Genomic DNA, 15000 nt, shown 5'->3' with positions numbered 1-15000 from the left:
GTGCACGCGTGTGTATATCTGTGGGGAACTAATACACGTACATGTGTGTGTGTGAATACAAACTGGCCGGGGGCTGATTGCTTCTAAGAATCCTGTCTTAATAAACAGGCAAAGTCGACCAAACCCTTAATCCTTGCCCTTTAGCGAATCATTTTGTAATTACATATAATTATCTTAAATGATCTTAATTAACTTGATATTCAAAGGGTATAAGTCATCTCAAAGAAAATGTTAAGGTTATGCGAACTAATGAATTATTTATATATTCTTAGTACCGGTACTTTGTATGTTGGATGCAAAATAAATACCCCAGGAAGAGGCGTTCAGAGGTCACTGTCTCTCCTGAATTTTTTTTCTTATCCGAACATTATTTACAGCGAGCGAAGCCTAATGGAAAGACAGTCTTGAGTAATGGGTTTCTCTGATGGTTTCGACTTTTCCGCTATGCATTCATCAGGCCTTTAAGATGCTAAGATTTATTTGGCTGTGCGCATGACTTTTAGCCTTTGATTCTTTCTTCCTTGTCCTCTCTCTCTCTCTCTCTCTCTCTCTCTCTCTCTCTCGCTGGTAAATATTCCTTAACTGAGAGAGGCTCGGTATGTTTCTCCGGCCATAGATGCTTCTCTCTGATACGATGCGTCAGGGAGGAAAGTGACGGACATGCCCTAAGTGTGAAGTAGGCAGAAAAATAGGCAGTAGTGTGCAGCAGCTGTAGTGTGTAGTAGACGTAGTAGTATGCAGTAGACGTGGTAGGAAGCACAGTAGATGAGTAGGAAGTAGGATACAGACGAAGGAACTAGTGGACCAAATCCGGCCTTGCTTGTACCTGTCTTGAGAAAATTTGAGAGGCGGAAGGTGACATGGAAACAGGTGTAATTTCAGATGACATGACAGACAGACGTGATGGACGGGACCTGACCAGTGTGGGAAGGAGCGGGGAAAATGCCAAGTCCAGCGCTATCATTATCAACACTGTCACTATTATTATTATTATTATTATTATTATTATTATTATTGGCAGCAACACTTCCAGCATCAACATCATTATCAGCATCATCATTATTATCATCGTCATTATCTTGAACACCATCATCATCATCATTATCACCATCATCATCATCACCAACACCATCATCATCATCATTAACACCACCATTATTTTTATCAGCACAACCACCACTGCCAGCATCATCATCATCATTATCATCCCAATTCTCCCTATCATCATTAAATAGGTAGGCTCTTGAAGCAGGAAGAGGAAGGCACGGACAATCAAGAGGCCTATCATCACAGGGTCAAATGGGCCACACACTCATTAACTCATCAATCCAGCCCACGAAATCTTCAGCTCAACATCACATACAATCCATCAACTCATTTTTTTTACTTCTTCGTGACTAGCATCTTATTCTGGTGCCAATCTATTGCTACAGCTCAGCATTCACGTCCGAGAGAGGGTAATTTTAGGCCAAGTTTGAGTGAAAAGGATATAGCAATTACTTTTTTCTTTTCTTTTCCATCTCTTTCTCAGTCTTCCTCTCCTTCGTCCCTCCCCACCAATTGCTTGTCATGCAAATATCCGCCTTAGGCTAACTTGATATACGCCTCACCTTACACGCACACAAGCACGCATACGTACATACATACATACATACATACATACATACATACAAGAAAAGGAGAAAAATTTTGTGTTCTTTTTTCACAAACATAATTACATATACACACCTACCCTCTCTCTCTCTCTCTCTCTCTCTCTCTCTCTCTCTCTCTGCTTTTTCGCCTTTAGGTATTGATAGATAAGTATATAAATAGATAGACATAGATAGATAAATAGATCAGAAGAATAACTAAGAGAGAGAGAGAGAGAGAGAGAGAAGGAAAGCAGGAAGGTATATCTAATTAACACCTGTTATTTGACCCATTGCACCTTGAGGCGTTGCTTGATTGACAGGTAAATAGATTGATGGGCAGGTAGATAGATAGATAGATAGATAGATGGATGGATGGGTAGATAGATAGATAGATAGATAGATAGATGGATGGATGGGTAGATAGACAGATAGATAGATAGACAGATATATAGATTGATAGATGGATAGATAGATAGATAGAAAGATGGATGGATGAGTAGATAGATAGATAGATAGATAGATGTACAGGGAGATGTGAAAGATAGAAGGACTGATAGATAAAGGGAAGTTGAATAGTAGAGAATAGATAGATAGATAGATAGATAGATAGATTTATATAGAAGGATGGGAAGATGAATAAAAGATAGATGGACAAACGAACGAGAGAGAGAGAGAGAGAAGAGGCAAACAAACAGACAGACAGACAGACAGACAGACATGCAGACAGACCGACAGACAGACAGAGACAGATCCTTCTCCTCCTCTTCCTCCTCCTCCTCATCTTCTCCCTCCTCCTCTTCCTCCTCATCCTCTCCCTCACTTTTGCAACCTCCCATCCTGCATGTCTATCCTTGTCTTTAACAGATACATTGGTTTGTCTGTTATAACCTTCCCTATCCCAAACAGACACGAAAGGATCTAGAGGCCTGTTGCTGTTTGCTTTCCTTTGTACTCATTCTTAGACAGGAGGCAGGGTGGGGTGAGGCAGGGTGGGATAAGGCAGGGTGGGGTAAGGTAGGGTGGAGTGAGGCAGGGTGGGGTAAGGCAGGGTGGGGAGGGGCAGGGTGGGGTGAGGCAGGGTAGCGTGACGCAGGATGGGGTGAGGCAGGGTGGGATGAGAAATAGTGGAGTGAGGCAGGGTGGGTTGAGGCAGGGTGGGGTGTAGCAGGGTGGGATGAGAAATAGTGGAGTGAAGCAGGGTGGGGTGAGGCAGGCAGGGATAAAGCACAACACATCACACCAGAATACCAAATATGCTTGTGGTAGTACTATTAATATTTCCTCTCTTCTACTTTTCCTTCTTCTTTGCTTCCTCCTCCTCCTCCTCCTCCTCTTCCTCCTCATCCTCCTTCTCCTCCTCCTCCTCTTCCTCATCCTCCTCATTCCCTTCCTCCTTTTCTTTTATCTCCCTCTCCTTTCTTTCTTCCTCTGATCTTTCTTCACTGTCTTATTCTTCTTCCGTCCTTTTCCTCTTCATTATGTGTTTTTAGGTAGTGTGTGTGTGTGTGTGTGTGTGTGTGTGTGTGTGTGTGTAATTCACCGTGTCGGTCAGGATCACGTGATGGTTTGTGATCATCAGTGTGTGTGTGTGTGTGTCTAGAAAAGCTGATCTCATCGTGTCCATATTATTCTCATAGTGGGAGAGAGAGAGAGAGAGAGAGAGAGAGAGAGAGAGAGAGAGAGAGAGAGAGAGAGAGAGAGTACTAATAGGCAGGAAGAGAAACAAGGACGAGAGAGAGAGAGAGTACTAGTAGGCAGGAAGAGAAGCCAGAAGGACGCAAAACAAACACACACACACACACACACACACACACACACACACACACACACACACACACACACACACACACACACACACGCAAAAAACAAACAGGAAAAAATGGCTTAAGACAGAATCAGCTAATAACAGGCCTGGTAGACCTCCATGTGCTTCCTGGAGAAAATAAATAAGCAAATAACCAAAGAAATAAGTCAATAATAAGACTAAAAAAAAAGAAGGCAAAAAAAAACATGCAAAAAAAAACAAGGAAAAAAACATGAAAAAATCAAGGAAAGAAACATGCAATAAAAAGGAAAAAAAAGATGTAAAAAAAACAAGGAAAAAAACAGATGCAAAAAAAAAAGGAAGAAAACAGATGCAGAAAAACACAAGGCAAAAAAAAACAGATGCAGAAAAACACAAGGAAAAAAACAGATGCAAAAAAAAAAATCATATTAAAAAACAAGGAAAAAAACAGATGCAAAGAAAAAGGAAAAAAACAGATGCAAAGAAAAAGGAAAAAATCAGATTAAAAAACAAGGAAAAAAACAGATGCAAAGAAAAAGGAAAAAAAACAGATTAAAAAACAAGGAAAAAAACAGATAAAAAAAGCAAGGGAAAAAACAAACACAGCCACGCACACACCTTTCATGGCTAATATGTTTTCTGTTTCTTATTTCTGTGTGTGTGTGTGTGTGTGTGCATTCAAGTCTGAGCCTGAACTAGGAAGCCCGTTTACGAGGTCAGTTATTTACCTACGAAACACCAACATACTGCTACTACCTTCAACCTTCACACATCACCATTTTGACACCAATACCCACCGCCCCTTCCTTGATGTATTATTGTGAGCTTAATCTAAATACACCCCTCAGCTCAGTTAATGGCCAGGTGTAGTCAGATTGGAGGGTTAATTTGACTGGTAACCAAGGAGACTCTCTCCTTCATCAGATAAATATCCACACACTATTTTTATGGATATGACTGAAAATGTTTAGGGAAATATTTAGATTGGGCATGAGAGACTGACTAGAAGAGCGTATGTGAGTGAGGTAGAGGAAGAGAGGAGGGGGGGACCAAGGATGAGATGAAGGGATGGAGTGAAGAGGTATATATACGAGAAAGAGCGTGAGTGAGTTGGAGGGAGGGCAGTCAAATGGTTGAGGAGAGGGCGACGCGTAGGCGATTTGTCTGTGGCCACCCCATATGGGATTAAGGCGTCTGGCAATAAATAACCAGATAGATACGTAGATAGATAGGCGGACATTGATAGATAGATAAAATTTGCTTGCTCATCTGTCATATTCCGCTTCATACACACACACACACACACACACACACACACACACACACACACACACACACACTTACATACCACGTGGGGTTCTAGTGGGGCCTGAACACCCCCTGTCAGACCCCTCCCCCCACCTGCCCCTCCTTTTAAAAATATAGGCAGTACTACAAGCATCTTAGCACCTTTTACTATGTGATTTATTTAGCACGTTTCGCCTCAGCATCCTTTTGTACATCAATATATATATAAAATAAATAGAAACGATGTAAATAGCACAGAAGAAAATGGCGGGGGACAGGGCGGCATGGAGGCGATTTGTTTGTGGCCACCCTTTACGTGATTAAGGCGTGTGGCAATAAATAAATAGACAGAAAATGTTCAGTTGTAATATCGAAAATAAATCACTTAGGAAAAGGTGTTACGGAGGGTCTTGTTCGACTTAAATTACGAAAAAATAATTACCTGGCCTTACTTTGCCCCCTCCCCCCCAATTTGTAAATACTTGGATACGCCACCGATGAAGCGATGAGTGTGTTTGTGTGGTGTGTAGTGCCCTTGGGTGTGGATGTGTGTGTGTGTGTGTGTGTGTGTGAGAGAGAGAGAGAGAGAGAGAGAGAGGGGGGGGACTAGATTCAAACACACACACACACACACACACACACACACAAGCACATTGACTGAAAGCAAACAAACACACACACACTAACTTAAAGTAAACACACACATGCACACAAAAACAGACAGGATGAGAGATTTCGAAAGATGGCGCAAGAGAGAGAGAGAGAGACAGACAGACAGACAGACAGAGGGGGGGGGTGCTAAAGAGAGAGACAAACGTAGCACCTTGATTTAACACTCAGTTCTAACTTATTTTCATCCTTACTGTGCTAAGAAGCTAGAATGAAAAAAACACACATACGCACACGCCCACATACACGTACACATACATACACACACATATGTACACATATTGGTATACACACACGGCAACACAAGCACAGATATACACCTAATACACGCAGAAAGAATATTAGTACACACACACACACACACACACACACACACACACACACACACACACACACACACACACACACAATGAAAACAAATGATGCAAGCACACGCACACGCACACTCACATCCCGGTTCACTCAATAACCTCTCTCAAGGTCACCCAGTCCATGCACACCCACACGCACACGCGCGCAAACGCACTGAATCATAATCTCACACTCCACACACGCACCCATTCCTTCATTTACTGGCTCACACACACACACACACACACACACACACACACACACACACACACACATCTCTATCTCTCTATCTATCTACCTATCTATCTTAAGGTGTAGAATATTCTTTACAATTCTTAGTACAACAACAACGTTCAAATAATAATCCCAGAACAACCACGTATTAAAAACAGGATGATGGACCCTTATATCAAAACCCAGGATGAACACCGCCTATTTTCATTCCTAGGACGGACGCCACATATTAGAACATCACTTATTATTTTTAACGCAGGATTGACGCCCACTGTTTTGAATTCCCAGGGTTGTCTGCGATGTGATGTGCAGGGAGGGTGAACTAGGATTAAGATTCTGAGGTATAAAGCGTAGAATGAGTCACCTAGGATCATGTGTTGAGGCATGGGCAAAGCAGGAGGGGTGAGTGATCGAGTGGTGATGCCCTGACATATCCAGTTTTAAAGGACTATTGGAAAAAATGAAAAAAAAAAAAGTCGAAAAACTGACTCTTTGATCATCTTCCAGTCCGAGTTTTCCCTCCCCCCTCCCCTCTCCCTCTCCTTCCTCTCCTCTCATCTTTTTCTCCCGAATCCTCCTTCCTCCTTTTTCCCTCTCCTCTTCCTCCTCTCTTCCCTGTTCCTCCCCCTCCTCTCATCTCCTCCCTTCCCCCCCCGTCACCCGTCACCTATCTTCACCCCTCCCCCTCTCTCTCCTCCCTTCATTTCCCTCTTTCTCTTCATCCTTCTTCATCCCCCCCCCCTCTCTCTCTCTCTCTCTCTCTCTACCCCAGCACAACAACCTAAGCTGCTCCTGACCACCTTGAAGACACTCAGCCACATTCCTTAATCTTACTCTCTTCCTTCTCACCCATTCTTACCTGCAATTATCCCGTTAGACTCATCACCTGTCTCTTCCCAAAATTTTTCACCTTTTTTGGGGACATCTTACGCCATAATTCTTCGATCTTTCATTCATTTTTATTTTCTTTCTCCTCCTCACGTCATCCGAGTCATTTTGTAATTTTTTCCTGTAATTATCATGACTTGACATTTCTTCGTTCGTTCGTTTCTATTTTTTTCAGTTTCTTCAATGTTTTTCTTTTCTTTACATTTTCTTATACTCACTTAATTTTTTGTCCTTGTTACCTCATTTGTCTTTTTTTTTTCACCTTTTTCTTTTGTCTGTTTTATTTCTTGCGTCAATCTTTTTTTATTCCCCTTTTTCTTTACTTAACCTTCTTATGTCCTTTGCCTTGTCGAGAGTTGACTTTTTTTTTTTTAAGGGGACACTTAAGGACAGATAACCAGTATAATTCCTTTGGTGTCATTGTGTGATCAAAAAAATCCAGTCACGTATTGTGGATCAAACTTGCAGCCTTCCCTCCAACAAGGAGCTCAGACCACTAGTCCACCAGGCGACGTATAATAAGGAAGAATTGAAAGTCAAACCCACCATGCACTAAAAACTAAAGTATAAAACGTCTTAGGGAGAATAGAAGCCATCGTAAGGAGAATAGAAGCCGTCTTAAGGAGAATAGAGGCCATTTTAGGGAGAATAGAAGCCGTCTTGAGGAGAATAGAGGTCGTCTTACCGTGATGGACCCTGTGGTGAGAGGGCGTGTTGAGGAACCACTCCAGGGGCCCCATCTTCCCTATGATATCGGTGTGAATCAGGAACTGGACCAGGAGATTGAGATGCCAGTGGACGCAGACGGCAGGCAGAGGCACCCCGAGCAGTGCGAAGGGGTGGTAGAAGCCCAAAGCAAAGAGCCTCTGGAACATGGACTGTCGGAGAGCCACGGTGACGTTGTAGTCCTCGTGGGAGTGGTGGACTTGGTGCCAGGCCCAGATGACGCTGACCTCTGCAGGGGGAAAGGAAAAGGGCGAGGGAAAATAGAAGAGTTAACCTCGGAAGAACAGGGAGAAACAAATGGAGTGCAAAACTAGAGAACCGAAGACAAGAACGAAAGAGGAAGGGGTTCAGAACTGCACGTAAGAAAAGAAGGCCGAGAGGGCAATAAAGGAGAATCTAATTAGTACAAGATGAAAGACAGATATGTGGAAGAGAAGAACTCAGTTCTGGAAAGACGAGAAGAACCTCAGAAACATGGACCACTAACAACCACAGTCACCTCTAATCCTCCAGAAACTCTGAAGCCCCAGACCCCTGATTTCGAAGCTCCACAAATTCGAGACCCTGCCTGCTACACCCATATACCCACCGTGAGAGGCGCGATGGAACCAGTAGTACACAAAGTCAGCAACGAGGAAGCCAGCCCACCAGGCCAGGGGTGAGGTGTAGGGGATGTGTAGCAGGCGATACTGATACACCCACAGATACCCACTCATCTCGAACCAGCGCGTGAACCACCTGGGGAGGAGACGTAGAGAATGGGGTCAGGTGGGGTCAGATGAGGGTGAGGTGAAGTAGAATGAGAGTGAGGTCAGGTGGGATGATGATGGGGAGGATTAGGTCAGGTGGGATGAGGGTAGAATGAGATTGAGGTGGGGTAAGGGTGGAGTCAGGTAGAATAAATGAGGTGAAGGTGAGGTAAAGGTACGGATGAATGGGGTCAGGTGGGGTGAGGGTGAGCTCAAGAGGGGTCAAATGAGGTGAGGGTGGTGTAAGGAGACAAACAGACAGACAGGCAGACAGACAGAGATATCTAAAGGTGTCGTGAGGAAGGAAGGAAGACTCAAGGTGGAGGGGGGGGGGAGCTGACGAGGAGAGAGAAGATCTTGGATTGCACTAACCGTATCTCAGGCGACGGTTTATTCAAAGATAGTTTATATAAAGATCTTAAGGCAAGCTGGATCACCTCGAGAAGACAGTAAGAAAGTGAGTGGTCTTGGAAGTTTCTCTCTCTCTCTCTAGTAACTTAATTTACTTCCTTTATATGAGTCATAAGACCATTTGAGGTACTACTGGTCCGTGTAACTTCCATCATCTCTCTCTCTCTCTCTCTCTCTCTCTCTCTCTGGTAACTTAATTCATAATAACTCGTGGCAAGGGTCCTAAGACCTTTTGAGGTATTACTCGTCCCTGTAAATATTTCACTCCATTCTCTCTCTCTCTCTCTCTCTCTCTCTCTCTCTCTCCCTAACCTACTCCCGTCCTACCCCAAGGCAAACCGGATACTGACGCACCTACTCTCCTACGCAGACAAGGAAACAAACAAACTCGCATTTACGCAATATTACGCAAGTTTACGCACGCCTGATAAAGCCATTCACACACACACAAACAAACAAACACATAAACAGCAATATCCCACCCAACAACAACAACAACAACAAAACACCTACCTACCTACCTACCTACCGATCTACCTACCCATCTATCTACCTACCTATCTATCTATCTATCTATCTATCTATCTATTTTTAAAGATGCGTTATTGTGAAGGATGTGATATTTATAATGTTATTATTCTTGTACTAAATATATCAGTGTAGTCATGCTGAGTATCCTACCTGTTTTACATATATACACACACACACACACACACACACAGATGGGGGGGGTAGTCTCACCTGCCCGGGCCCCTAAATTGCAAAGGTGACTTACGTAAGGGATGAGGCGTAGGGAGGGAGAGAGAGAGAGAGAGAGAGAGAGAGAGAGAGAGAGAGAGAGAGGAGAGAGAGAGGAGAAGGAAGGTGAGGAGATAAGAAGAGAATGACAGGCATAAGAGGGAAGGAGAGGAGAAAGAGAGGAAAGCAGAGAGGAGTGAGAGAGGTAGGGAGGAGAGGGAGGGGAAAGGGAAGAAGGGGGAAAAAACAAGAGAGAGGTAGGGAGAAAGAAGAGAGGGGAGGAGGGAGGGGGAGGGAGGGAGACACTAGGAAAGAAATATTGGAGAGAGAGAGAGAGAGAGAGAGAGAGAGAGAGAGAGAGAGAGAGAGAGAGAGAGAGAGAGAGAGAGAGAGAAGTCAGGAAAGAGGAAGACAGTGAGAGAAAATGAAAGTGAGCGAAGGAAAAAGGAAGGCAGTGAAAGTTTTGAACCTCTCTCTCTCTCTCTCTCTCTCTCTAGGGATCGCCAGACAGTTTTTTCTTCCCTACGAGTCATAGGAGCCTGAGTGGCAATACTGTACGAACTCTTCTGAGACGTGGACGAAAGCAACTGAAACGCTGGGTGAAACAAGGCCTTTATCGCTCACTTCTCAGATGTTTTCGTCCAGGTAACTCTGGTATGGAGGAAGTTATAGGTGTCTGTACTCTACGTTCCCCCCAGTGAGAGAGAGAGAGAGAGAGAGAGAGAGAGACAGACAGACAGAGACAGAGAAAGAGACGGAGACAGACAGGCAGGCAGACAGACTTACTCATTGATTTACTATCTACCTATCTATCTATCTATCTATTTATCTATCTATCTATCTGTCTATCTACCTATCTATCAATTTCTCTATCTATAGCCAGATGCCTTAATCTCGTGAGGGGTGGCCACAAACAAATCGTCTCCATATCGCCCTGTCCCTGCCATTTCCTTGCCCCCTCCCCAGCTTACATCCTTCTCTCTCATATACCTCTCTGCTCCATCCCTCCATGTCATCCACGGTCTCCATCGTGAGAATATTAAAAAAAATATATATGTTTGTTCTAAGCTCAGTTGATGGCCAGATGTAGTCAGACGGAAGGTAAAATTTGACTAATAACCAAGGAGACTCGTTCCTACCTCATAACTCAAAGACAGACCCGTAAAATTTAGCACAACCCACTTCCGTCAAAGAAAAATTAATCGAGTGTACCGCTACGGCTCTACGCCCTTCCCATAGCACTTCTTCGTGACTAGCATCATATTCTGGTGTTAGTCACTCATTACAGGCCAGGTTAGAGTGAGAAGGGTGTAGTCATGATTTTGTGTGTGTGTGCGTATGTGTATTTGTATGGGGGGTATTTTGTGTGTGTGTGTGTGTGTGTGTGTGTGTGTGTGTGTGTGTGATCTGCGTATATAGCTGCACACAAAAAATGTTTACATATATGCATACAAGGCACTGTTCATATTTCATTTCTTATTAATCCAAGAAATATTCATTCATTCATTCAGTCATTCATTCATCATCTAATCCAGTGTTTTAATGGCAAAAAAACAGGAGCCTAAAGTGATTACGTTATGGCGAAAAAATTTATCCACATCCGCCTCTGTGTGTGTGTGTGTGTGTGTGTGTGTGTGTGTGTGTGTGTGTGTGTGTGTGTGTGTGTTGCTAAGGAATCCATCCAAGACACATCCACCTGTATAAGAAATGTGTGTGTGTGTGTGTGTGTGTGTGTGTGTGTGTGTGTGTTTGCGAAGGAGGTGGGGTTTCCGCATAGGTCTGAAGCTCTTAGAGGCCACTGTGAGGTTTCCGATTCTGTTATGTACCCAGGAGTAGGATCGATTACCCTCTTTTAAGAAATTTGGCCTGCGGGAGACTAGCCTCGGCCCCCTGCGGGGAGAGGGAAGGATAGTCACAGAAAAAGAATGGTAAAGCATGAAGGAAAAAACAAGCAACATTACATCAGGCGAGTGGACGGTAGACGCCCTCACATATCATCTCTAGAATAATAAAGAAGGGAAAACAGAATTATATTATGACAAGACTCACTCTCTACCCCATCCCTCCACTTCATCCTCGGTCTCCCCCTCCCCCTCTCCCTTTCCATATCAGTTACTCTCCTAGTTAGTCTCTCATTCTCCCAGGATACTTCAAGCACATTGCAACACATCCACATCACCACATCTATTGAGCATCCTCATTTATCTATCTCGCCACGTAATTTCACCTGTCCCCCCTCCCAGGTGTACGTGGAGAGACAAGCTAATCAGGAAGTCTGGGAGCAATGTGCCGATGTGAATGTGTTTAGTGGATGTTGATGAGAAGTAACAGTAGTAGTAGAAGTAGTGGTAGAGATGTAGTAGTAGTAGTAGCAGCAGCAGCAACAACAGAAGTAGTAGTAGTAATAGTAACCCCAGACGTAAACGCGGTGGACTGCAGTCTGAAGATGCCCTCCCCCTGCAGTCCACCATCCTCCTTTTGGGACAGGGGGAGGGAGCTGAGGGACATCTGTAAAGCCAGGCAGCTGAGCCACTTGGTTATACCTGTGCCATCACCTGAAGGCGTCTTCCCCAGCGCCTCTAAGTAAACACAGCACAGGGCCCATTTTCCTCTTTCCTTCGGCATTTTTTTTTTTTTTTATCCTCCTCTAGTCTCATCAATTTTTTCTTTCAGTGGCTGTCGTCTGCTCCCATCATGAGGATAATTGCGAGCTCAGAATAATAGCCTCCTGTCTTTTCCCGCCCCTGTTGCTATCTCGGCTCTTCAGAGTCCCTCCCGCCACAAGAGTCGCTTCGGGCAAATTTGAAGGCGGCTCAGGATGACGTGCCCTTCCACTCATTCTATTTTTTCACCGCTGTTTTAGCATCGTCACTATACTCTTTTTACTCTTGGCCTAAAATTGTCATACCTCTATCTTGAATATCGAGTTGTAATATTAGTGTTAGAATGTGACGATGGCCACGCAGTAGTGCTGTGGAAAAGACGTGAAGCCGTAGTATTGTCTTTATCTGCCACTGACTCATGTGAAATAAGCTGCAAAAGGACGAAAATCTAAGCCATGTTCATGTGAAAAGAGTAACATTCTCACCGTCTGCAAGAGGTAATACTCCTTCTTGGCATCAGCGGAAAGAGACCGCAAATGTTACCTTCGGCCATCTGTTTGAGTCGGCCGAAGGTGATGTAAGCACTCGCTAATTAACTTTAAACTCCACTTAATATGTTTTACAAACTGCCAGCATTTGCAAGATGGAATAAACTTTTACGAGTCAGCAGAAAGAAAGCGCCAAAACTTTACCACCCTGACTTATGAACTGCGCAAGCCGCCGAAATGAAATTCAAATATACGAAACGATACGAAACCCAACGGAAGACGGAACCTAGTCATCAAGTGCGCGTAAAGAGGAAAGGAAAAAAATCTCTGCATCCCACACAGGCTTTTCTCGTTCAAACACCACAGGAACAAGTTTTAAACGAGTTATGCGTAACCGATTACTGCCGGGCGTGTTACAGAATACATCCAAAACAAAAAAACGGGAAGATTCGGCGGGATCAAAATGTTTCGGTTCCAGTTTGTTTTGTTCGGGGGTTTTGTTGACTTCGTTCACCCCCCAGTTGACCTTGGGAGGATTTGCATTAGTATTCCTCCCCTCCTCTCCCTCACATCCTTCCCTCCCTTCCCTCCTTCCTTCTATCTCTCCCTCTTTCCATCCTTCCATCCGTCTCATATCTTCCATGCCTTCGCTCCCTTCCCTTCTTCCCCCCCTCTCTCTCTGTTTCTCCCACCTTCCTTCCTTCTTTCCTTCATAGCTGAACCTTTCCTTCGTTCTTCTCCCCCTCCCTTCCCTGTCATTTTCCACCTTCCCTTCGTCCTATCATTCTTCTTTCCCTCCTTCTCTCTCACCTTTACCTTCCTTCCTTCGCCCTCCCTCGCTTCTTCTTTCCCAACGTCCCTCCTTCCCTCCTCCCCCCCCTCTTACCCTTTTTCTCTCTTTCCCTCCTCCCCTCCCACCTACCCCCTTCCTCTCCTCACCTTCCCTCCCTCCTCCCTTCTTTCCCTCCCTCTTCCCTCTTCTCCATTACTCGTGTCTTTCTCCCCAGCATCTCTCATCCCCTCCTTTCTTCCATACCTCCCTCTATCTTTCTCACCGTCCTTCCCTCCCTCCTCTCTCTCTCTCTCTCTCTCTCTCTCTCTCTCCTTCCCTCCCTCCTTCCCTCTTTCCCTCCCTCCTTCCCTCCGTCCTTCCCTGCTTTCCTCCACCCTTCCTCTGCATAATGTTTAAGTCGAAAATGTCAACACAGAAAAACAATGAAGAATTGAAGAATTATTTTAAAATAAATCCAACTTCGACGGGTCTTTGTTAGTAGTAGTTGTAGTGGTGGTAGTAGTAGTAGTAGTGGCAGTAGTAGTAGTCGTAGTAGTAGTAGTAGTTCAAGGAGAAGTATCATTATTATTATTGTTATTTTGTTATGATTATTATCATTTTTAATAATAGCGGTAGTAGTAACACTTCCCACACCCCTGAGGTAGGTTTTCTTGTTTTTGTCATTATTATTATTATTGCAGGTATGATGTAAATCCCGGGCACTGGAGTACCGTCCGAGCCCCCGCCTTCATTCAGTGCCATATTACAGTGCTGGTTGGCCGCTTACCTGCCCAAATTTCATCCTGACCCCACTTCCGCAACCCCGAAGCATCCGGAACAAAAAACAAAATTGACCCTAAAGCTCAAAAAACACCTAAATTAGAGAGATGAAGGTTTGCTGGCCTACCCCCGGTCCATGGCCAGAATGCAGGGCTTAATGTGGTCCAGATCGGGTCATTGGTCCCTGAGATGGCCCAAGGTCCACGGTCCCTTTATAGCTCGGCTTCCAGTAGGCAATGGCTGTGGCAAGCTTTTCTTTATCAAAATTACTCTTGGGCAATTTTACGGTGTTGTAATTATTATTACCTTCCCAACGAAGCTGCAGGAGGTAATGTACTCACCTATGTTTTGTCTGTTTGTTTCTTCATTTATCCACACGATATCTCCAAAAATTCTCAATGAATTTCAATGAAATTTTGTAGAAATTTTGGGTCATGGGCCAAGAAAGAATTGATTAAATTGGGGGGCGGATCCGGATCCGGATCTGGATCTTGCATTGGCACTGGCGGAGGTATGCACTCACTGAGTGCTTCCTAGTTCTTATTACTGTTGTTACTGTTAATTTATAATTGCTGCATCATGGAATTATCTTTATCCTGGAAGAGTTACCATGGAAATTGTATGGACACGACCTAAAGCAAAAATTATGATAGGGCAGTTGTTAAATACCTCACAGAACTGATATAAAGGATGTGAATTACTGATAAGCTTGTCTTTATCTCCCACTGACGGCATGCATACCATAGTTTGAACTCTCCCTCTCTCTCCCCCTCTGCAAACCCCCCGCCTCTCTCTCTCTTTCTCTCTCTCTCTCTCCTCCCTGTCCTGTAGCTCTCCCACCCTTTCATTAAAATTCTTCCCTCCCTCTTTTTCTCCCTCCCTCC

General features: G+C 44.2%; 1 protein-coding gene across 1 annotated transcript in view; it reads right to left on the bottom strand.

Moving 5' to 3' along the window:
* The window catches only part of LOC145404326 (alkylglycerol monooxygenase-like), a 36278-nt gene that overhangs the window by 4748 nt on the left and 16530 nt on the right, over positions 1-15000 (bottom strand). The window contains exons 4-5 of the mRNA XM_080275844.1: positions 8165-8313; positions 7535-7804 (exon numbers count right to left, since the gene is read on the bottom strand). Coding sequence (XP_080131970.1) covers positions 7535-7804; positions 8165-8313 — 419 coding nt within the window. The remainder of the gene's footprint in view (positions 1-7534; positions 7805-8164; positions 8314-15000) is intronic.

Source organism: Coenobita brevimanus, chromosome 63, assembly GCF_032717465.1.
Source record: "Coenobita brevimanus isolate Jiangsu-jjx chromosome 63, ASM3271746v2, whole genome shotgun sequence".
Lineage (NCBI taxonomy): Eukaryota > Metazoa > Arthropoda > Malacostraca > Decapoda > Coenobitidae > Coenobita > Coenobita brevimanus.
Note: the sequence above shows the minus strand (reverse complement) of the source record. Positions and strands in the feature narration are given on the sequence as shown.